The sequence below is a fragment of the Salarias fasciatus genome (assembly GCF_902148845.1).
Source record: "Salarias fasciatus chromosome 7 unlocalized genomic scaffold, fSalaFa1.1 super_scaffold_4, whole genome shotgun sequence".
In the NCBI taxonomy this organism is placed as follows: domain Eukaryota; kingdom Metazoa; phylum Chordata; class Actinopteri; order Blenniiformes; family Blenniidae; genus Salarias; species Salarias fasciatus.
In genome coordinates, this window is record NW_021941229.1 from 14,548,680 (window position 1) to 14,570,644 (window position 21,965).

General features: G+C 45.7%; 2 protein-coding genes across 7 annotated transcripts in view; one reads left to right on the forward strand and one right to left on the reverse strand.

The window, feature by feature from the left end:
• Positions 1-3,964, forward strand: part of strbp (spermatid perinuclear RNA binding protein) — an 87,762-nt gene extending 83,798 nt beyond the window's left edge. For all 3 annotated transcript variants that reach the window (XM_030084406.1, XM_030084404.1, XM_030084407.1), the window contains one exon: positions 2,283-3,964. In XM_030084406.1, the coding sequence (XP_029940266.1) occupies positions 2,283-2,377 (95 nt within the window). In that variant the 3' untranslated portion in view covers positions 2,378-3,964. The remainder of the gene's footprint in view (positions 1-2,282) is intronic.
• Positions 3,965-14,107: 10,143 nt separating this feature from the next.
• rabgap1 (RAB GTPase activating protein 1) overlaps positions 14,108-21,965 on the reverse strand; it is a 70,532-nt gene continuing 62,674 nt past the window's right edge. For all 4 annotated transcript variants that reach the window (XM_030084402.1, XM_030084401.1, XM_030084400.1 and 1 more), the window contains 3 exons: positions 20,812-20,883; positions 18,505-18,705; positions 14,108-17,500 (listed from right to left, as the gene is read on the reverse strand). In XM_030084402.1, coding sequence (XP_029940262.1) covers positions 17,378-17,500; positions 18,505-18,705; positions 20,812-20,883 — 396 coding nt within the window. In that variant the 3' untranslated portion in view covers positions 14,108-17,377. The remainder of the gene's footprint in view (positions 17,501-18,504; positions 18,706-20,811; positions 20,884-21,965) is intronic.

A 21,965-nucleotide genomic window follows, 5' to 3' on the forward strand; every position in this document is an offset into this window, starting at 1 on the left:
ACATTATACACGCAACACATTCAGTCTGTGTAAAGAGAAAATATTGTGGGCTGTGTAAAGGATGTATAGAAATAAATCAGTCATGCTGAAAAATAAATAAAGGTTATCTCCAATAAAAGCTGCCTGTTGTACATCTGATGTGAAGGAAGTGCGGCTTTTCTCTCGTTTGCTCTCGCCGCAGTTGCGACTCCGGACACGCGCAGATATCCGCAGACCCGCACTTATTCCCGTCATCTGAGGATATTTGAACATCACGCTTCATTTTTCCACCCTCGCGCAGTTCACGCGGGTTGAATTCCAGTCTCTCCACGTAGCTCGGCGCCTCCCGATACATCCTTTTGACCTTTAGCTTATAGACATTCGGAGAAAAAGGCGGGAAGACGAGGGGTGAATTCGGAAAGCGCTCCTCAGATCCCGTAACTTGCATTCAGCAGCACGATCTCATTACTGTATGTGGATTAATGTTTGTCAGGGATTCCTGACGATGAGCGATCACCTGCGGTGCCCACAGAGGGCTTTTATTTATTGTTGTATAAGCAGCCTCTTTTAGAACATTGTTTAAGCTGTTCTCCTGGGAATAAAGAAAAAAAATGTTAATTCTACGCAGGCTTTTTCCCTTCTTGTTTGACAACAGACGCAGAGCCGTTTAATCTCATCTTAATCACAAACACAGATTTACAAGCAGAAGAACAAGTGCATGATGTAATGTTTTACTGTTTTTTATGTTGTTGTGGGTATTGTTTCATCACTTTGTCGTCTCTGCTGTGTGCATTGTGTCTTTTTTTCCTGATTGTTACTATGAATTCTGGGTTCGATCCCATTATGATTAATTGACGTAACGAGGCGATCGCATGTGACAGAGGAGGGTCAATAAAGAAGAAGCTCCAAGCCTTCGCCACGCCTCGGTGCTCCGGCCAGCGGGGGGGATTGCCCTCGGACGACGCCTTCATGGTTTCGGCTGTGCGGCGCAGCCATTGGACGAGAGGACCCACTGTCTCGTCCAATAGTTGGTCGATCCCCGCTGAGTCACGAAACCATCAAGGACGTGCTTGTCTCCTCCAGAACTTCAATCCCACATGATTGAAGGTGGTTTGCAGTTTGCGTGTTTTGTCTTTTCTTGTCTTTTGTCTCACGTTGGATTATTTTCGGTGTTCAAAACTGAGCTTTCCTCCGTCTCACCTCGCGCTCATCTTTTGCACAAACCTGTTTGTAAACAATGTTTTCCTCAGAAATACCCAGTAGCGAGTTCTACAATGTGAAGCACTGACAAAGAACAGTTTTTAAAGTTGTTCATTCACTCATCCATATGAATAAAATGCAGCATAATAGTTTTGTTTTTTCGATTCACAGAACGACCGAGCACAGTAACCGCTTTAGCAGACACGTCCATGCTGTCTGATTTGTAATGCTGTGGTTTATGAAAGGCAAAACCCAGTTTTTAGAAAACGATTTCTGAATGAAGAATGCAGTAAAGGTTGAGTTCAGCATCAGAGTGAGGTCTATGCCTGCAGCCAGGGGTTAATACCTCATAAGATAATGAATAAATCTGCAAATCTCCACCAAGAAAGCTTCATTTCTATCACTTAGTACTTACAGGCAATTTACATACATAATTCATTCATTCCTTCATTTTAAACACAGTCTATAAGATTTTTCTCTTTTACAATTGCCATTGTGAAAGGTTCCAGAACCTGGACGTTGTTCCAAGTAATGCTTGATTAGTGCAGAGTCCAATTCGAAACTGAAAGGAACTAGAAGAACATGCAAATACAGAATCCTGTTGATCTAAGTAGAAAGAAAGAGACTGTTAATCAGCGGGGAGTTATGGAGCCACTTCAGGAAGTCGGTCGCCACTGCTCTCCTTCCAGCTGTGATCATTCCCTCCTGTGAAGCTGGGCTGGACGTGCTCCCATGTGGCAGTAGCTGGACGTCGTAACCTTTAGGCAGAGCCAGGCCAGCTGTTTCCCCTCCAGTCTTTTTGCTAAACTGAGCTCATTATCTCCTGGCTGCTCGTCTCGTGCTCCTCAGACACATTAGAGGATGTTGTTGAAGCTTTTCTTCCCAAATTTCAAGAACTCTTGGGGGGACAAAAAAAGGGTTTTTCCCCCATAATGCTGTACTGTTTTTTTACAATGCAGATGCCAGTATTTTCCCACATAATGAATTAGTTCACTCAGAAGTGTTTGGCTCATTTAGGTGGATTGAAAAACTAAAACGTGTGCTTCCAGAGTTTGAGTACTAATTACTCCCTGTGTCTCTCTCCCTGTTCTCCCTCCCTGCAGGTGGTCTTTTCATTGACAATCCTTTCTACCAGCCGCGCACCATTGCTCCTTTTATTATTCACCTGGGTCCGCAGGATCTCTTCTCTGACTTCTAGAGGCTGCAGGTTGTTGGATTCACTCTTTTACTCTCGCCTGTCGGTACACACAGGACACCGTTTGCTGCACACACGCCCACCCGCTTCTCTGTCCGCGTCGAGTGGGCCGCCTTTCTACCCTCAGCCGACAGATTCAGAACTGTTCGATCGATCCTGCTGGAGAAACTCTCTGCCCGGACGTCGGGAGGGCAGAAGCCGCCCGGACGACAGAGGAGAGGCGGCGTCGCTCCTCCTCTATCCCCGCTTTCTTTTTTTTTTTTTTTTTCCCCTCTCTGCCCAGATTATCTCTTCAGAGGAGAGCAACCTTACACAAAGCAATACTCGGATTTTACGAGAAACGTTCGGCTGCGACTGTGCGAGGCTGGGCTGAACTTTAGTCTTTCTTATAGCAATACACCTGAACTCCTCTCTTCGAGCTTACCTACTTGAGAAGATGTGAATGTTCGACGGAGTTTAACCCAACACAGCATTGCAATAGCTCATTCTGATTGTATATTCATTGTATGTGTGTGTACGTGTGGCTATAACATGACTATATACATATATATGTATGATGTATTTCTATAACGACGTGTTGACAATAATATTAATATACGACCATGTATTTATGTAAATACTCTATAAAATATAACTATTGTTGTTATAAATTATTTTAGAATTATAAAGTGAAATGTAACTGTAATATCACATTATAGCTTTCTTCCAATTTTATATACACTGAGCAATTGAGGCTAGTTCTAGGAGATGCAATATTATCTTTGGTATTCCTATTAACCTGTGCTGTTAGAATAATGATGCTTCCTTCTTTCCTTCCTTCCTTCTTCTCCTCTATCTTTGATGTCTTTCTGAGCCTTTCTGAGCACGCTCTCTGCTGCCCGAGGTTTGTTTACATGGCCCGGACCAGAAGTGCTCGCTACTGAACACACTTGTAACCTACTTGTACTCATACACACACACACACACACACACACACACACACACACACATACACAATCTCACACATACACTCTCTTCCTGTCAGAAAGCACATTTTCTATTGTCTCACTGCTGGCAGGGAATACTGTTGTTACAAATGCTCTGTGTGTGTGTGTGTGTGTGTGTGTGTGTGTGTGTGTGTGTGCGTGTGTGTGTGTGTGCGTATAGCGTTGGCTCTGATGTACACACTCCTCCCTCCACCGCTAATGGACACATGGCCATCAACACAAAAAAACAACACTAACGACAGCAGTCATTGGCTCCGTCCCGCTCGCCTTATAGGGACCAAAAGCACAGCTCGCTGGCACTCATCACTGCTCACACACACACAAACACACACACACTCTGCCCTCCACAGCCAGTCTATCTGTTCTTCACTGTGTGGAAGTGGCTTGTTTAAAAAAAAAAAAAAAAAGATGGGGCGACGCAACAGCGCAGCACAAAACCAGCGGCTGGTAAATGGAGAAGAGCCTCCACAGCTTCTGGTTTATGTAACGACCAGACCTTGGATTTGATCCTTATTCGTCTATTTAGCGCCATCATGAGGGAAGGGTTTATGTTTTGAAGCTGAGATTAGGAGATTAATGGCTATTAAAGCTATGGATGTATTTGACGCAGCATGGCACGGAGCTCAGCGGCTGTGCTCCCATCCGGCGGCTTCACAGCGAATATAATCGTTGCACCTGAACGCATGCGAGTCCCGCACCGAGGCGCGGTCTTTAAAATGAGTATTTATTGCATTGTTGACTCAGCAGAGAGTGACTGATTGAAGTCAGCGCTGCAGTGTTTCCTCGTTGCTTTTTGAGCTGGAGGTCTGTTTGTTCTGCTGTCGGGACTGAATCATCGTACCGACACACAGAAACAGTCGGTTCCTCAGTCGCCGCCGTAGAGCCTGAGTTTGAATCCACTTCATCCTGTTAGAATCAGCCCGGTTCTATCAAAGCTCCTGAAAGTAACCGGAGGTTGTGTTTCGAGGCCATTTATCTGACGTTGACGGGAAAAACGTGCTTAAGATTAATCAGAAGGCCGAGTACGACTGCTTTGAACCGCTGTGTGCTCAGACTGTCCAAACACTTTAGCGGCGCTGTTCCTGCTTCCAGTCGAGTCTTTTAGTTTTTTTTTTTTTTTTTTCTTTGCTGTCAGAGCAAAGCTTGGCTTCATGTAATCTTAAACAGACTGAATTTTCAAATCGACGGCTGGTTCTCGGTTTGAAGGAGGAGGATGTTTGGAAAGTTCCCTTTGAGGGCAGAAAGCAAAGACAGCCGTCAAACGATACTCCACAAAACTGAAGTCACTTTCAGTCTTAATTTTCCTGGAGGAAGTGAAACGATCTCCTCGTGAATGTTTAGAAGTAGGCGACTGTAGTGGTCGAGTTGTTTATCACGTAGTAAATTCATTTACCCAGTCGTGATAATGATTGATTGCCGAGTGCTTTGTTTTAATTTGGTGGATCGCGCAGCCTTTGCAGCGAAGACTCCGTCTTCTACTCACCGCTGTTTTCTTATTTTCTTAACCTTTAATGGAGAAGGGGTGTCAGTCAGCGGAGGCAGAATCGAACACAACGTGCATCAAAAGGCTTTGATTCTCTCATGCTCACCTTGATGTGGGCGCCGGTTTGATCTCCGCAGGCTTTGATTCAACCCACAAAAAAAAAAAAAAAAAAAAAGATGCGCCGAGCCTCTAAAGTCGATTTTTCTCGACAATAAGTCAAATTAGACTTGGATTTTTGTGACGCTGCTGATCTGTCAACGAGAAGAAACCGGCAGCTTCAGAGGAAACGGATGAGATAGTTCACCGAGCTGAAACTGGACGCCGCGCTCTTTCTAAGCTGTTTCTGGATGGACTTCTATTATTTATGTCGTGATTAAACCTTCAAACCTTCATTCACTGGTCTCTCAACAACCCAGGCTGCCTCTTCAGTTTTCTGGAAATCCAAATTTGATGGAGAATCGTTCAGCCATATGTTGTTGATGTGTGAAATATGTTTGGCTGCAATCGAGAAAATAAAAACCAGGATGCCGCACGGTTTAGTTCTGGCGTTAAGACGTCCTTCAGAGAATAAAACCTTTCCTTTATGTGGAATAAACAAAAACACAGGATAATACCGTTGAGGTTAGTAGACTGGTAGACGTTACGGTGTGTGAGTGTTTCCTGTTGAACCACTTTTGTGTTGATATTTCATTAAAAATCAGTCATTCTGATCAGCACGTCTGTGAGAGCGTTGATCAAGGTGAAGTGCCGCTGATTTTGTTTCTCTGCCTGTGATTAATCAGGAATCGGAAAACATTTTAATCTTCGAGCGATTTATTGAAATTCAAATTCTATTTATCACACAAACGAAATAATTTGTCGAGAGTTTAATATGTGAACGTGAAACTCGGTGTCGAGAGAAATTCAGTCTCGTGGTTTGTCCTTCAGACACAGTATTTATTTACAGATGGACAGAGAGTAAACAGTGTAAATGGAGGAACGACCTCCTCACTTTGAGGAGACAGAAGCTGGGCTCCTGATCGCCCCCCCTCTGCCCCCGTCGCCTCTCTCCAGATGGCCCACATTAATAAGGCAGACAGTCATACCTCAGTGAGCAACCTTTTCATTTCCCCTCAGACCCAGCAGCCTCGGAGGAGGAGTCACCCTGACTGCTGACCCCGTCCTCCCGCTCCGTTGTCCAGACGACGCCGTTCGGAAGGACGGGTGTCGGGCGGCCGAGAGACACGCCGGGGCTAAAAGCGGCGGCGGGCCGTCTGCTGGGAATGTGCCGGAGGCGGCTCGTTCGCGGTCAGAGATGGTGTTAATTTACTGGGGAGTTGTTGTCTCCTTGTTAGGCAGGAGTCCCAAATGAGTTTCTTGTTTGGTCTCGCAGTGAAATGTGAGGGAAATAAAACTCCGCCGCCACCTAAAAGCCCCGATCGCTGCTTTTTAATGGGGATCACCAAAACATTTATTTAGCGAAGGTTTAGCATGAAAGAGGGGAATGTTACGTCTCATGAATAAACAAAAAGCTGCTCTTTTCAGTTCTTTTTTATCAGCCTTTTTTTTTTTCTTCCTTTTTTTCCAGACATTAAAGTGAGGCAGGAGGAGCTGCTTTGTAGCATCTTCCACCTGTTTTTCTGCTTCTGCTTCCTCATTAGAAAGACGGAGACGCCGGCCTCCAGCTGGGGAACATGACTGCCGCATGAGGAAACACTCCGTCATCATAACAGGCCGCAGAGAGAACAGGAGCGCAGCGAGGACGGGTTTATGAGGGAAGGCTTCCAGAAAGTCCTATTTTCTAAACATGTAGAGAGGAATGTTTTGTTTGTGACATTGAGCTAAAAGGTGAAAGTATAGATCAATCTGTTTTTTTTCTTTTCTGATTGCTTCTGACTTTCTTATCATTTCCCATCTCAGAATTTTGACTTTATTCGTGAAATGTAATTTTCCATTGTTTACATAGTTTGGCTTGATTTTCTAAATTTTTTTTCTTTGTGACTTTCCTTTTCATTTGTTTTTCTTGATTTTAGTACGTTTATCTAAATCTTTTTCTAAATTCTTTGAAATTCTTGTTTCACATTCACAGTCTTAATATTTTTGTCAACAATTTTTCCTGTTATTTTTCAAAATTTTGACATTTTTATCGAAATTTAGTCTTGTTTAGACTTTTGTATGAATTTTCTCTTTCTAATCCTTAAACCTTTTATTTCCTTCTTTATATTTTGATTCCATCCCCTAAATTTTACTTCAGTATGTCACTCTAATTCACCATCGGGACAGAAATGCGAGTGCAGGAAGGATTTCTTGGGCGCGTCGGTCATTTCTGTCAGGCTGAACCTCCTTTGAAGGATTGTTTTCTACTGTTGTGTTGCTGAAAACGTCTCGGAGTGATCACAAAGAACCTGCCTGCTGCTCTCTGAGGGGGTTCCACAAAGAAAACAAAGCAAAACCACACCTGCAAATCTTAAGAAGCACAAAAAAAGCACACGAGCAATACACCCACACATCGTACTCAGGGCTACCTGACACACACACACACACACACACACACGTGTATGCAAACACACGCACACGCAAGCACACGCTATCATACGTGTAAATATCTCCGCAGCAGTCAAGCACATGGACACACACACACACACACCCTCTGGCTTCATGGATTGTGTATATGTGTGTGTAAAGTGTGAGCCTTGCTTGTACGTTAGGATTTGAGCCATGCGTCGCTGATCCCCGCCTCCTCCGCTCATTCTCATGGTGCTTTATGAGGGGCTGTCTGTAGCACTGTACATAATGGATGTTACCTTTAGCTTTGCTTTCTGGAGACGCAGCAGTTATCTGCGAACGACTGGAGCTTTGCAGTCAGGAGAAATAAGGGCGGAGCGCCGTCATCACAAAAACTTTCTCTCTCTCTCTCTTTCTTTTCTTTTTTTTTGGCAGCAAATTGCAGGAACTTCAGAGTTGTTTAAAGCTGCAATATGCTGGGTGGTTTTTAAGAGTTTGCTGAGTGCTTATGTCTGGCGGCACCGCCGGGGCCTGCTTTGCGTCCAGTTTTCCCCAAAAGGCGGCTCTTCATCTGCCTGCCAGGTGAGAGGCTGAATCAGAAAGAGACGGATGCAGAGACGCCTTTGGGGGGGGTTTGAGTGTTTCTTCTGCAGGATGGGATTTTATCCACACACCAAAGACTCTGAGGCCTTTGTTGCACAAATCTGATCATCCTGCAGCCTCAGAAGTGAGAAACTATCTGATATTTACTGTCTTCAGGAGCCGGGGAGCGCTCCGCGGCGTATAAATCCGGTCTGTGAGGGAGAACCGTGTCGTGCTTACTGTTGCATTAGCGCGGGAAGTTGGGAGTTAAGTCTCAGGATCGCGCTGGAGTTGTGTTGGGAGCGGAGACGGGGCTGCGAAAAGTGCAACTGCGAGTCGTCGAGAACTGTGCTGAGCAGCAGAAATAGATCCGGGATCATATTTCCACTGCTGAGGCAAAGTTAACCAGACTAACTGCTGAACGGATCGTTTTCTCCTGAGGTGTGTGTTTGTGCGTGTGTGTGTGCGTGTGTGTGTGTTTTGGAGAGTGGGGGTGGGGGCATTTGACACCTACATATGCACACACACTGTCTCACACACACACACACTCACACACGTACGGATGCTGGGGTCACATGGAGCATGTCGTCGCGTACGTTCTGGTCACGGTCCACCGATTGTTTAGGTCCATCCTCCTCCTGATAAACGATCAAAGCATTTTGGCTGGGAATGTACACTGTTGTTTTAGTGATTGTAGAGTAGAATGTATTTACTCATAGAAAGAGTAAACTTGCTTTTTTGTAGAGAAGCATATATACAAAATATATATGGATAAATACATATATATATCTATAAACATCTATATATCTTTTAATCTACTTGTGTGTGAGGGTTATTTTGGGCGCATCTACCCTGTTAATTCATATTTCTTTCCCTCTTTTTTTATTTCAATCAATGATGTTTCGACAAACGTAGCGTCTTTTGAGTGATCGGTGTTTTGTTTTGGGTTTTTTTTTTCTCTCCTGTAAATATAATTTTTTAATTTCAGATTTTTTGACAAAACAGGGATTAAAAGAAGCTGTTCCGTGATGCTGCCTACGACGTTAAGAAGTGATATCTGTCCACAGACTCTGTTTGATCTGTCCCGACTCTCAGAAGTAAGCGTGTGTAACGACGTACCGAGGCGGCGCCCGGCGGGGGTGAACGCTGGAGGCTCGTCTGAACCGGCCGTGTTGACCGTTCTGGAATCGGTAGCGACGTTCGCTGCAGAGATCGTCTGTGGTCGTCACTGTTGTTGACATAACCAATGCCTGATGAACTGACAATAAAACTGAGAAAGTGCTATAATCTATTAAAGAGTACCTTTTTTTTTTAACTGTCAAACCCATGAGTTTACAATATCAATTCAACAGCATCGTCTTCCCAGTGTCTACTCCCTCCTTGCTCCCCGTCCTCTTCTGTTACCATCGTCTCGTCTTGTTGCCTTTTGTGTTTTGTGTACTGATGTCTCGTCATGTTTCTGTAAAGTTATCTACTCTGTGTCTGAGTGTTGTGTTTCATGTCTGATCACCAGGGGTCTCATTTATCGCTTCATGTCCCACGTAAAAGATGGATTGCCAAAAGAACCACTGGACCCATATATACCGTATATACCAAGCTGTAAGTCAGGTTATGTAAGCGAAATGTTGAACACGTCCTACAATGACGATATCACTCATTTATTTTCACTTTATAATAATTTTTCACACGTTCATCGGTGTTTCTGTGCCTGTGAAACTCAACCATGGATGATAAGTAACTTTCACTTCAATATAAACCACCAGACCGTCACGTTAGGAAGATATGAAGCAGATCTGAACACAGCTGTTCTCTCCGTTCACCTCTGCGCATCTCACGTGTCATGTTTTGTTTCTTTCTACATTTTCTTGTGTCTGTTTTCTCATCTCGCTTCTTGTCTTCATCATCAGTTCCTGACTCTTTTGTTGGTTTGATTCACCGTGAGTTTTGCTTTAAGAGTATCTATCTCATTTTATGAATCCTAACAGCTATTAATGATATTTCTTTATGTGGAAGTGTGTGTAGTGAGACTGCTGCTGTAATCAGTGTAACTCAGCAGAGCAGGGTATCATGGGTAACTTCACCACAAGACCTAAATATAACATTTACAAGTTCGATCAGTTTGTCCATCTCCAGCGCAGTCGGCCCCTGAAAAAGTACAAACTGCATTCTGACACCTAACAGTGATAATACGCGTGTCAGTATGCCATCCCATAACCACAGAGTCGAGGTTATGGGCAATAATTGGCCAGTTTGTCTAAGAGTTTCAGCACGTGGGGGTTCGGCAACGCGAGCCGTCAGTCACCCGCACAGCAGCTCCGCCGACGGCTCGGTCTGAGGATCCGGTGACATCTCCAGCAGTCAACACCATCAGCACACAGCTACAGCTGCCAGTCATCCGTGTGTGTGTGTGTGTGTGTGTGTGTGTGTGTTTTCAGGGGGACCCAACCGAAAAGGGCTTTTTTTGTGCGAGAGAAAGCAAACAAGACAGAGGAGACGAAGCCTGGAAGACGACTGCTGTTCAGACAAATCCAATCCTCCTCAAATCACCGCATTGTGCGGCAGCGGCACGGGAGTATTTATGTTTTTAATGGCATTAGTTTGTGATTAAAGCTCACTTCATTGTCTCATTCTTTTCCTGAAAAGTTGACAAGCCCGAATTGGGGACGCCGCACACAGAAGTGTCACGAATCTGAATGCGGCGCGGCGTTCAGCGTGCCAGCTCCCATCAAGGAGAGAATACAAGGAAAACAGCCCTCCGCGGTGCACGCTCGTTTTACACCGAGCGCTCGGAAGCGGGACTGAGGAGGGGCGTACGTGACAAAAAAAAAATGAACCGAAGCATCGCCTGGCAGTTTACTGATGGAGCTTGGCCGCCGGCCTGCTGTCACTATTAGCGTTCCCTGATCTCAGAGTTATGCAGTCACTAATCTAGAAAAGCAATAAGACACATTATACCGGAGGCAGCTGGACGCACGGAGCGGGCCGGGCGCTGGACCGCCGTCAACATTTTTCGGATGACCTGTATTGTGTTTCAGTTATTAAGAAGCTGTGATTTGCTCGCAAATCAGATTAGTTTAACATGACTCACCGGGCCGCTCCAGACGGTAAACATCGCCTCCTGTTTACTAAAATGCTAGTTCAAAAAAACATCTCTTACATATTCAGGTCGAAGCGACGTTTGGTCTCCTGGCATCAGGGTGAATTTGGGTCTCGAGGTCTCCATTACCTGCTGGGAAGCTTCATGAGTGTCATTAAATGAATGATGAAGTTTTTACATGTGTTAACTTACTTACAGGCTGTATTTAGTCCGGCGGGTCGTTTTTTTTCTCAACAGGTGTTGCGACAACATTTATTATGAAGTGTGATCAGCAGCCATGAAGCCTGAGTCGAGTATTAAAGCAGAATCTAATCTAACACTCATCATTACGTCATATATTAACTTATTATGAGGTTAAAGAAGGTTTGACTGTTGCAGCAGGATTTAACTTTGGTTACAGATAGAATTTCGCAACGTGAGGCCAGAAAACATTTCACATCGGATAAAAATATAGAGTTAGGTTTCATCACTAAATTAATTCTCCAACCATCGAACCATCCGTCCTGGTGTATCGGCAGGTTTTCTTTCTGGGCTGTTTTATGATTATAATACTGTATGGCCTCTATAGAGTCATCTAACAAAAAAAATCTGCAGGAAAACAAACATCCATCATTTGAAATGAGATCTTTGCAGGCAAAATGTCTTTATTTCAAACTTTACCAGTTTTGACTTGTATAATGTTGCTCATGTTTATAAAGTTTATTTGGCTCCGGAGGCGTAGTTTTATTAAATTTTATTAGATTTAAAGATACTGGAAATGATGTGAAGTTATTTTGTGCCGAAGTAAGTTTTCACTTTATCTTCTCTATGACAGGATGAATATATAGAATTTCTACACACACACATACACACTTTTTTATGTGTTTAGGTTTTGAAAATGTTGAATTTTCTTTCAAATTTCACAATTGTATCTCTTTTAATTCACACACTAATAGCTGTTTCTCACACGTATGATTTTTTTAACCATTATAGAAGTGCATCAATTCATCAATTGTGTGTATACAATTACTTTTTTTGATTTTTTTTTTTTTTTTGTCAGTTTCCTGAAATTAAGTCACTTAATTGAAAATCAGGTCATGATCCTCAGGCAGAGAAGAATTGGTCCTTTTTTTTAATTTGTCCAGTTCAAATCTCTGAATTGGGAAACAAACTAAAAGTACGGACAGGAAGTTGTCACCATTGTTGTGTCTGTTTTAGAAAAGTTGCGACCACAACAGATCGCTACGCGACCTCAAACCCGACACACTCCCGGTGTTCAGTTACTTCTCCAGCGTCTGAGGTTAAACTCGTCGGAGTTATTTGCCGAAGCAGCGTGCGCTCGGCGTGCGTGCCACCGGGAGATCGGGTGCCGGGGGGGTTCAGGAGGTCGCGGCGAAGGCCCTCGGGCCTAAATAGTCTCGTCCCTTGACTCACACACCGGCAACCCAAGACACCATCCATCAACACGCCACCTTTTGCGTTTTTACGTTGTTGCTGCCTGCTGCTCGTATTTATAGATCCGTGAAGCGGGAGTGGGGGGGTTGGGGGCGGGGGAAGGTGTCGAGCCGATTGCGTAATGCTGACGCTTGTTATCTGCGGCCGCCGCAGGTAGGGGCCTTCCAGCTCCGGCCTCCAGACGCACAACCCGGATCCCAGCGGCCGTCATCGCTACAGGGCGATAATTTTACGGCCCCGCATTGAGTTATAAACACTCCAAATGATATATGCAAGGCCCCGGGTGCAGGATGAGGCGGCGGCGGAAAATAGCTCATGGCTGACACAGAGAACAATGCGGCCGTACGGCACCAGGCACGTTCACGGCCAGAAAGAGTTTTGAGGTGTGTGACAGAAAGACGCTGTTTTTCCAAGGATATAATTAGCAGCAGGAATACATTTCATTTTCATGTTTAAAACTCTTTCAGATTCGGGGGGGAAGAGTTGGAGGAGTCTCATTATAACGCCTGAACGGGCCTCTTTTATCTCGCTGCAACACGAGACGTCAGCCGGGAACCGGAGAGGAAAACGACACGGAAGGCTCGTAGCTTTTTATAGACGCCGACTCTGAACTGAAAAGACAGATAAAAGAATAAAACACCGATAACGTTAAGTTTTACTGCGTCTTCAGGTGTCTAGAAACACCGAGAACCAGAAGAGAAGCGGCACTTCCTGCTCTGCGCGGGGAAGCGGGGTTCAGATTCATGAGCATCTCTTTGACAGCGAATAATTTAACCAAGATGGGAGCTGGAGGTGAGCGTCAGGTCCAGAAAGCCACCGAAAAACACACAATAACATTTTGGAGTCAGAAGATGGAATTGAAGTTCAAAGTCTTGGATATATTCCTGGACGTCGTCGACACTTTTCCTACCGTTCAAACTCACTTCTATTCTACAAAATCTCAAAACAGAAACAGCAAAATTCTTAATCATTACATCACAATTAGGTGCATCACATTGTGAAGCACAGCGCCTCACAAGGCTTTGGTCAGTTTACAGATCATTGCTTAATAACAGTAATGCTCACAATCCCACCATGTTTTAACTGATCAGCACTATTTTATGTTTCCGAGTTTAAAGAAAGCTGCTATTCAAGTAGACGAGATCACATTTCCAGACATATAAGTGTGGTTAAATAGATTTTTTTTAGTGATGTTAAATTGATTGGGCTGTTTCGTTTTTATCTTTTATCCTGGTAGATTTTGCTACTTCCCCAGCCGTCCTCTGACCGTCGGGCTCTTTTCCTGGTTTGACTCCCAGTGTGGTTCACACTGCAGCGGCCATAATTCAAATAAAACAAATCAACTGTGTCCTTTCTGTTAGTCCTCCCAAACTGAATGTTTGGTTTGTTTTCCAGTTTTATTGAACATCTATCAACTGGTGGATTCAGATAAACCATAAGAACAACAACATGTCAGTTCATGTCGAGCTATTATTTCATTACTGTTGCTTTTCCTTTAAGAAGTCAGGTAAATTCAGGAGCGTCGGTCTAATTTTAAAGCTTAAAAAAACAACAACTTGTCATTTCTATGCTTTCTATTCTATCTTGACGTTGATCTGATCCCCAAAACTCACAATCAGCTGAAGAGGGATGAAGATGCAAACACAACAACAACAACAACAAAGCTGGTGTTGATATCTTTATATTGAAATTCATGAAGTATACACAATGCATTCTACACTATTACAAGTTCCACACGTTGATAATGTTCTTGTTGTTGGATGATAAAGCTACGTTTTGGCATTTGATTAACCAAACAGCAGTCAGACTGAGAAGCTTCAATCTAAAAAAAAAACAAACAAACAAAAACAACAACAAATAAAAGATAAACATTAAAAACATAATGATTTGTTTGTGGATTAAACTGTAGCACGGCAGCAGGTGGATGGGTACAGGTAGGCAACATTAGTTGTAGCTACAGAGTAGAAAATCATAAACCAAAAAGTTCAATATTTATTTTAAGTTTGTTATTTACAAGCCAGTGCCTTAAGAGGAGCGACTCCGTTTCTTTCAGCCTTTCAGACAATCTTCAGTCAATCCGATTCAATCTGCAGTAACAGCCGCGTTCAGCGCCGAGGAGAGACGACCAGGTGGAGGATTCTGGGTCCTCCCTTCTGTGAGTAACATGAAAACACGCGCAAGCACTTTATAACCTGACCTCTGACCTCCGTCCCCGTCGCCCCCCCACCCCCGCCGTGCGGACCGATTTAGAGCGGCCGGCCTGCGGTCTGACCTCTCCAAACTGCTGATCCACGATCCGGGTGCAGAGTTACACTTGCGGTGGTTAACAGGTGTCTTAATGTGTGTGACCTTTCTGCCTACTCCAACGTGTGTGTGTGTGTGTGTGTGTGTGTGTGTGTATAAAGGTTTGACAACAAAGAAGCAGTGGCTTTAATGCTGAAATCTTCTAAGTGGTATAAAAACAGAAAAAGGTTCAGTTAATAAGAGCTCCGAGCCGTGGCGACGCACGCAGCTGGAGAGAAAAATACAAATTCCTGTCATGTTTCTGAAGCCACCTTGAAATGATGAGCGCCGCATTGTGAAACACACGGGCAGCGGCGGAGCTTTTGTGGCGTTTAGGCAACTCAACAGTCAAATGGCTTTACCTGACTGGTCAAACCGGTCTATCGGTGCATCACAGAGAGGAAATGAAGGCCTGCTGATCAGCTGAACGTTTGCCTCTCGACAACGAAAACATGGAGGAGCGCCGCGTCGCCGAGGCTTCTCCCAGGGAACGGATATGTGTCAGCCCGACGGAGGAGACGGAGGCCCGATCCGCGCTGGAATCAAAAGCTAAAAGCTAAAAGCTCGCCCTCGGACTGCCTGCCTCATCCTTCCTGCTGGCGGGCGGCCAAGCGCCAAACAACAAAAGCAGATTATGTGAAGCATCGCCGCAGAGCGCTCGGCGTGCCACGGCTGGCCGTTGAGACGGCAGCAGACCTTGATCATCCGTTTGGCACGCCGTCTCCTCCACACACGGCCGAGCGGGACGATTCTGGCGCCTCAAAACACGTTTAACGTCACGAGGGAGGCGGCAGATGCAGATCTACCCACTGCCTGCTTTACCTGACGGCCTCACTTCTTCTTTTACATTGTTTATTTGCATTTTTCCATGAGTAGTGTCTCGTGTACGCCGGCACTGAGGTGTGCCGTTAAAGTGACGAATGGATGACTGTACCCTGCCGCCCTTCCTCGCATCCTCCCTGCTGCTTCCAAACACATTTTCTGGCCTCTCTCGCTGGCCAAGCACATTTATTTTCCCCACTGCTGACTGCGTTGTCTCCCCCCCCCTCCCCCTCTGCAGAGACGACCCACTCAGGTCACACACCTCCTGACCCTCTCTGCATGTCTGGGGACTTGGGTGGCAGCTTTAACAAGCAGGAGTTACCAACAGCAGTAACCGGAGGTTGTTCCGGACTTTTGCTTTATGTGTGTTTGCGTTACCGTATAGCTCAGTGTTTATGTGTGTGTGTGTACGGCGGCGCGACTAATCCTCAAGGGCCGGCCGAACGGTGAAAGCCAAACAGAGCGGCGAGCCGCTCCGCTCAGCAAACCATTAGACGCGACCTTGCAGGTTGAGGTCGGAAGTCGCGGAGCAGCTGGTGCCTTGGAGGAAGAGGGGAGGCGGGCGAGGCGGGCTTTAAAGGCATGTCTGAGTGTGTTTTCTATTTCGACTTTTCTCTTCCTCTGATCGGTTGCTAAGAAACGCTGCGCGGCTCTGGGCGTTAGCGACACACTAACATACATACGTACGCTGAGGTTTGCACGGTTTGGACCTGCTCTTAAGTTTCTTTGTGCTGGGAGATCCAAACCAGGCCGACCTCAAGCCAGGCTTTTTCTTTTCTTTTTTTCTTAAATTACATGTTGATATCTGCCGGTATCATCTGCATCGACCTTCAGATCAAGGCTTTGTCAGCAAGTCTCTCTTTAGCATCATTCGTATACACACACGTGAACATTAAGGGAAAACTGGACGACCGGGAGCATTTCCTGACATGCACGCACCTTCAGTGCTTTTTCTTTCCCTTGGAACTGCACGCAGTCTTTCACACCCAAACTTTACACAAAATCATTTCAGTCCATTACTTATGCATTCAGATTCACACTCACGCACGCACACACGCATACATACACACACACACCTCGGTCTGCACAAAACGAAACAAAAGACGTGCACTGTACGCACGTGTCCTCTTTACATAAGCAACATTCGTGAACGTACATTTAAAAAAGCAAAATTTGTTCAACAAAAAAAAAAAAAAAAGTGAAAAAAGCTCAGTTTTGAAAAGGCGTCTATTAGCTCTCGTACCTAAAACAAAAACATTTACAGGGACTTGTTTTGTGCCAGTAGTTTCGAGGGGGGAGGGAGGGGGGGCACACAGAGGTGGGAAGGAAGGACGGAGTGTTTTCTTCTCTGCCCCTTCAGGACAGCCGCAGTTCTGATGTCCTTACCTTCCTCCTGTGGGTTTTTAATATCAGCAGTACGGAGACACAGATCGACGGCGCTTTGCTCTTTCTCTCTCGTTTTCTCTCTTTACATCAGTTGTCTTTCTGGAGGAGGAAGCTTGTGGTTTCTCTTGGGGGGGGGGGGGGGGGGGGGGGGTGTTTCGTAACATTGCACTTCATCTTCTTCTTTCCGCCCCTTCTCACCGGCGCTCATCGGCTGCAGTCATTTGGGGATTAGACTCTTCAGGTGGGGGGGGTCGGGGGTCAGACCGGGACAGGTGGAACCACAGAAACAACATTAACACAGTCTGTAGCAAAGGGGGTCCTGGGGTTCAACGGTTATCGTTCATGTTAACAGTTATGGCCCTGGGGAGGTTTTGGGGGGGTGTTTAGGGGGGGTTGGGTTAGGGGGGGTCCAGAGGTTTGAGCTTCGGGGAGGAGGGGTGGTCTGGTTAGGTGGTCTCCTTGCCCTGGGTCCCAGTGACGGTCTTGATGGAGCTGAGTGTTCGGTTGAACCAGGTCTTCTTGGCGGCCTGCACCTCGTTGAGGGCCAGACCCAGGTGGTGCTCCAGGTCCTGACGGAGGACAAACACACAGCGTGAGGCGCACGGGAAGAACTTTTCCTCCGTCCAGTTCGGCACCTCGCCTCTCCTCGATCAGCAGCTTCCAGCTCAGCCCTCCTCCTCCTCTCAGACGTCATTAATCATATGAAATCCTTTTTGACTTCACTTCCAATAAACTCCTCACTGAGCTCTCTGTTGCAGTCGGGAACTTTTATGGATTATAAATAATTCAGTCTTCTTGTCTGTTTTTGGAAAACGCTCTGTGCTTTTTTGCCTTCATTTAAGAACCCAGAGCAACTACACCTTGTCATCTCGACTATTCCTAAATCTGACCTGAACTGCAGCTGAGCTCCTCAAAACCAGGATAAACCAGATTTTTTTAAAACCACCCAAACCAAACACACCCATCACACGTGCCAAATAAAGTGATTGGATATGGCAGATTCAGTCCAGACCCTCAACTGCTGCGGAAAACACACGTTTTTGTGTTTACCGTTGTAATAATTGATTAAATGAAAGCTGTCAGCGTGAGCAGCGGCTCATAAAAACACAACCTGCCCCTGCTTTCACCGCAGTGTCTAACAGCCTCCTGCCCACAAGAACGACGCTCTTCCCTAATGTTGATGATCGCAGCAGCGTCTTCGCTCTGTTCGTAAATTAAATGGAGCCCACCCACAGAGCTCCCACTTTCTGAAAGCAAACGTTGGGCTTTGTGGAGCCTCCGCCGTCTCTGCTGGTGTGTTTGTTCGGCTTTGATTGGAGTGGGAAAAGTCACCTCTGAGTTTATTGCTTAAAGTTGACGCGCTCGCAATGAGGGAGATCTTATCCAGCAGCCCACATCTAAACAGCAGCGCTGAGCGGAGACTGACCTCCCGTCACGTTCCAGGAGCAGAATAAACCTCCTAATGAGATCATCTTTTTCCAATGTTCTTGGTTTGGTAGAATCGCCGCGACTCGAGGTCTGTTCCGGGATGCCGGCGCAGTTTGATTAGGACTGAACCGGCGAGGCGGCGTACCTGGATTTTGCACTCGGCCTCCACCAGCTGCAGTTTGGTCTGGGCGAGCTCCAGCTCCATCTCCCTCAGCTGGTTCTTCAGACTCTCCTTCTCCTCGTCCGGCTCCTCGCCGCCGCCGGCGGGGGCCGTGGTCACGGCGGCCCGCACGCGGCCCTCTTTGTTGAAAAGGCTGCTGCACTTCTCGCAGGCCTCCACTTTGGACTACAGGGGGAGAGAGAAAGACAAAAATAGAAAAGGTGAGAGGACGAAAAGGAGGTCAGCGCCGACCTTAGTGGCCGGTGCATTAAAACAATCTGCTTCTGGTGGCGCTCTTAAGCTGCAGGAGGGTGAATGATGTGAGAGGAAAAAACAAGGCAGATTAATTTGGGGGGGTGAATCCACGACGAAAGAGACTCCAGCTGAGAGCAGCCAGAGATATATTTAAGGTTAGATGAGATATGGGCTTCGCACATAAAGCTGACGACACCCGGCTTGCGCTGTGGGGTGGAACTAAAATATATTGATTAAAAATGCTGGTATTCAGTGATGCTTAGGCTTGTGATAGATTTTTTTTTTCTCCAAGCAATTTGAAACGTGCAAAATATAACTGAAATGTGCATTTATTATATCCTTTCTCTAAAATATAATAATATTTATAATTCTGATTTGCAAGCAAACAACTCTGATAGTACAGAAATGGTTTCTTTGCATATTGTAGTGAAAAAAAGAGGTGATTCCAGCCAGCACCGTGCATCCAATAAGAAAATGGAACAGCAAACGGTGCCAACTGTTGGAGCACAGAACGCAACTTCCCAACAAAAAAAACTATTGTCTGATGCTGAGATTTACAGCCTTGTCTGCGCTCGCCTGGAATGACTGTCACCGTGCAATAAAGATTTTTTTTTTTTTTTTCCCATTAATTAGAGAAGAGACCGTGTTGAGTTTTGCTGGTGAAGCGCGGCGGCTCATTAGCGAAGCGGCCGCAGGAGCCAAGTCTTGGTTCCCTCTCGTGTGAGCGCTGCGCTCCGCCCTGACGCTGCCAGGGAAGGAGCTCGGTCTGTCTGCAACATGAGCGAGATGAGTATTCCAGGGAATTTTTTTTTTTTTGCAGGCGCTGTGTGTAAACGACTGTACATGAAGGAAAACTGCTTGAAGTCCAGTTGCAATTATGTAACGGTCCATGTCGGGTTGCAGCGGAAGTGGCTGAGAGTCCTGACGAGGCTGGAGAGCGCTCGAGCGGCGACGGTCTCTCCTCAGTCTCGGTGAAACGGCGCGTCACTTTAAATGTCTAATCACAAACAGCTGCAGCTCGCAATTACAAATTACTCGCTGCACATTAGTGATCGGCTGTCAGCAGTTGTTGACAGTTTATTCAATTGTGGGACTATTTTTAGACGATAAGGGAAGAAAGAGCTCGGGGTAAACGGCACGCTGGATCCTCCATGCGGCTCGTCCTTTGTGCGGTAAACTTCTCTCCGAGTCCTTGGGCAGCGCTGACAGAGTTCCCTGCCAACATGAGCTTTCTCCCAGCTACAGTCCAAACTAACATTTCAGGAGCCAACTGTGTTGGAAGTCAGGCGCCAGGCTGTGACTGCTTGGTCTAAATCCTCGTTCTCCCCAGTAGAAAGCTTCGATTTTATGGCCAGTAGGCGCGATGATATGGCAACGCGACTCAAGATAACCTGCAAAGTCAGAGGTGAGTGAACTTAACTGCTCTGCCCCGTCGCTCTCGCTCGGTGAATAGATGCTGTGACACAGTTTAAGTGTGTAGATGAAATGACTTGGAAAAAGGAAAATACAACATCGCATTAAGAAAAAAAAGCCATTTCATGGAGGTTTCGATTACATTTTATGGTTAATCTTTATGACTAACTGACTCTACCACATCCGTTCCTCTGAACTGGCAGGCAGGGAAACGCGAAAAGACAGTCGGCCGGACCACAGTCACATTCAGACACTCCAAAGGCAAACTACCCACGGAGAGCCCCCCCACCCCCACGCCCACCCTCATCCAACCCGACTGATAACGACGACTCTGACCTTAGATTAGAACGATAAGGCTGAGAATTAATCAGCAATAAATCAGTAATGAGAGACCGCCAACCTCTCGGATGTACAATCCTTACAAATTAGATTCCAAATAATTAATTACATAAAAGTATCTTATAATTTCTAATAATAATGTACCATTTTTTTTTTTGCTCCTCTACTTAAAGTCTAAAAAAACTCCAAAACACAGACATTGAAACGTTTGTGCGTGTGTGTGTGTGTGTGTGTGTGTGTGTGTGTGTGTGTGTGTGTGTGTGTGTGTGCACGTGGTGCACTCACTCGGATCTTCTCCAGCTCTCCTCGTGTCGCCGTCTGCTGCTTCTCCAGTCGTTCACTCAGCTGGGAGCAGATCTGCAGGAGACACAGAAGAAGAGAGCAGTGAGTCGCTGCACTTCCCCATGTTCATCACAACTCGGCTCCTCTCACACTCCGTGAAAACAGTTTGCACCAGCACGAGTTTGTTTGCACTGGGAGACGCTATTATTGTATTTTATAGTTCTCAGAAAAAGTCAAAGCGAAATGTGAAAATTACTACGAAACCAAATGTAACACAAAAGAGGAAAAAAAACAAACCGTGGGACAAAACATCCTAATGATATAAATGTGCATGGCGTAAATCAGAGATTACAGAAACGAAGTTGTGCACTGTTCCCATGAGAAAGACATGGAAGTGTTTTGTTTTCTGACTGAACATCGACACCTCGCGCTACCTGGAGTTCCCTTTCGTCACCCTCTGCCCGGTGATCATAAGTGAAGCTGCCTCTGCAGCCTTCATCCTCTTAGGCTTAAGTCCATTAGTGTTGACTTAAGGTCTTCTTTTTCCGGTCAGACTCAGCAGACACACAGACACCAGTACGCACACACATTATCGCAGATACAATCTGTTTTTTGTCTTTAACTACAACCGATGGCTGAAAACATGCTGAAGGAACTCCCACGAACTTGTGTTGCAGCTTGCAGACGTACGGGGAAAAAAAAAAAAATCAATGTGACGTGAGTCATTCCATCAGATCCATAAGGTCATCCTACCTCTCTGCGAGCAGCGTGCCTATCTCTATTCCTTCCTGCTGGCTACGGCAGATACTGTGCATTTCTAGACGGCGCCCTGAAAAGATGACTGTAAAGATCCGAGCTCGCCGATATCCATCACTCTCCTCCTCCATCAGCCTGGTGCTCATCTCCGCGTACTGTACCTTTATCACTGTTCAGTTCTAACTGATCCATTGAATCGGGATTTCAACTCCCTCATCTCGTTCGTACATGAGCTCCTCGGCCTCCAGCAGGAATCTTTCTGTCCTTAATCACTTTTGTCCTCGTGTCGGAAACAGACGTTATACCCTCCTTCAGGTTTTTTTTTTTCTTTTTTTTTTCTTCTAAAATTAGTGAAAAGGCTGAGAGGGACGCGGTGAGAGGGACGGCGTGTTCTGATGGGA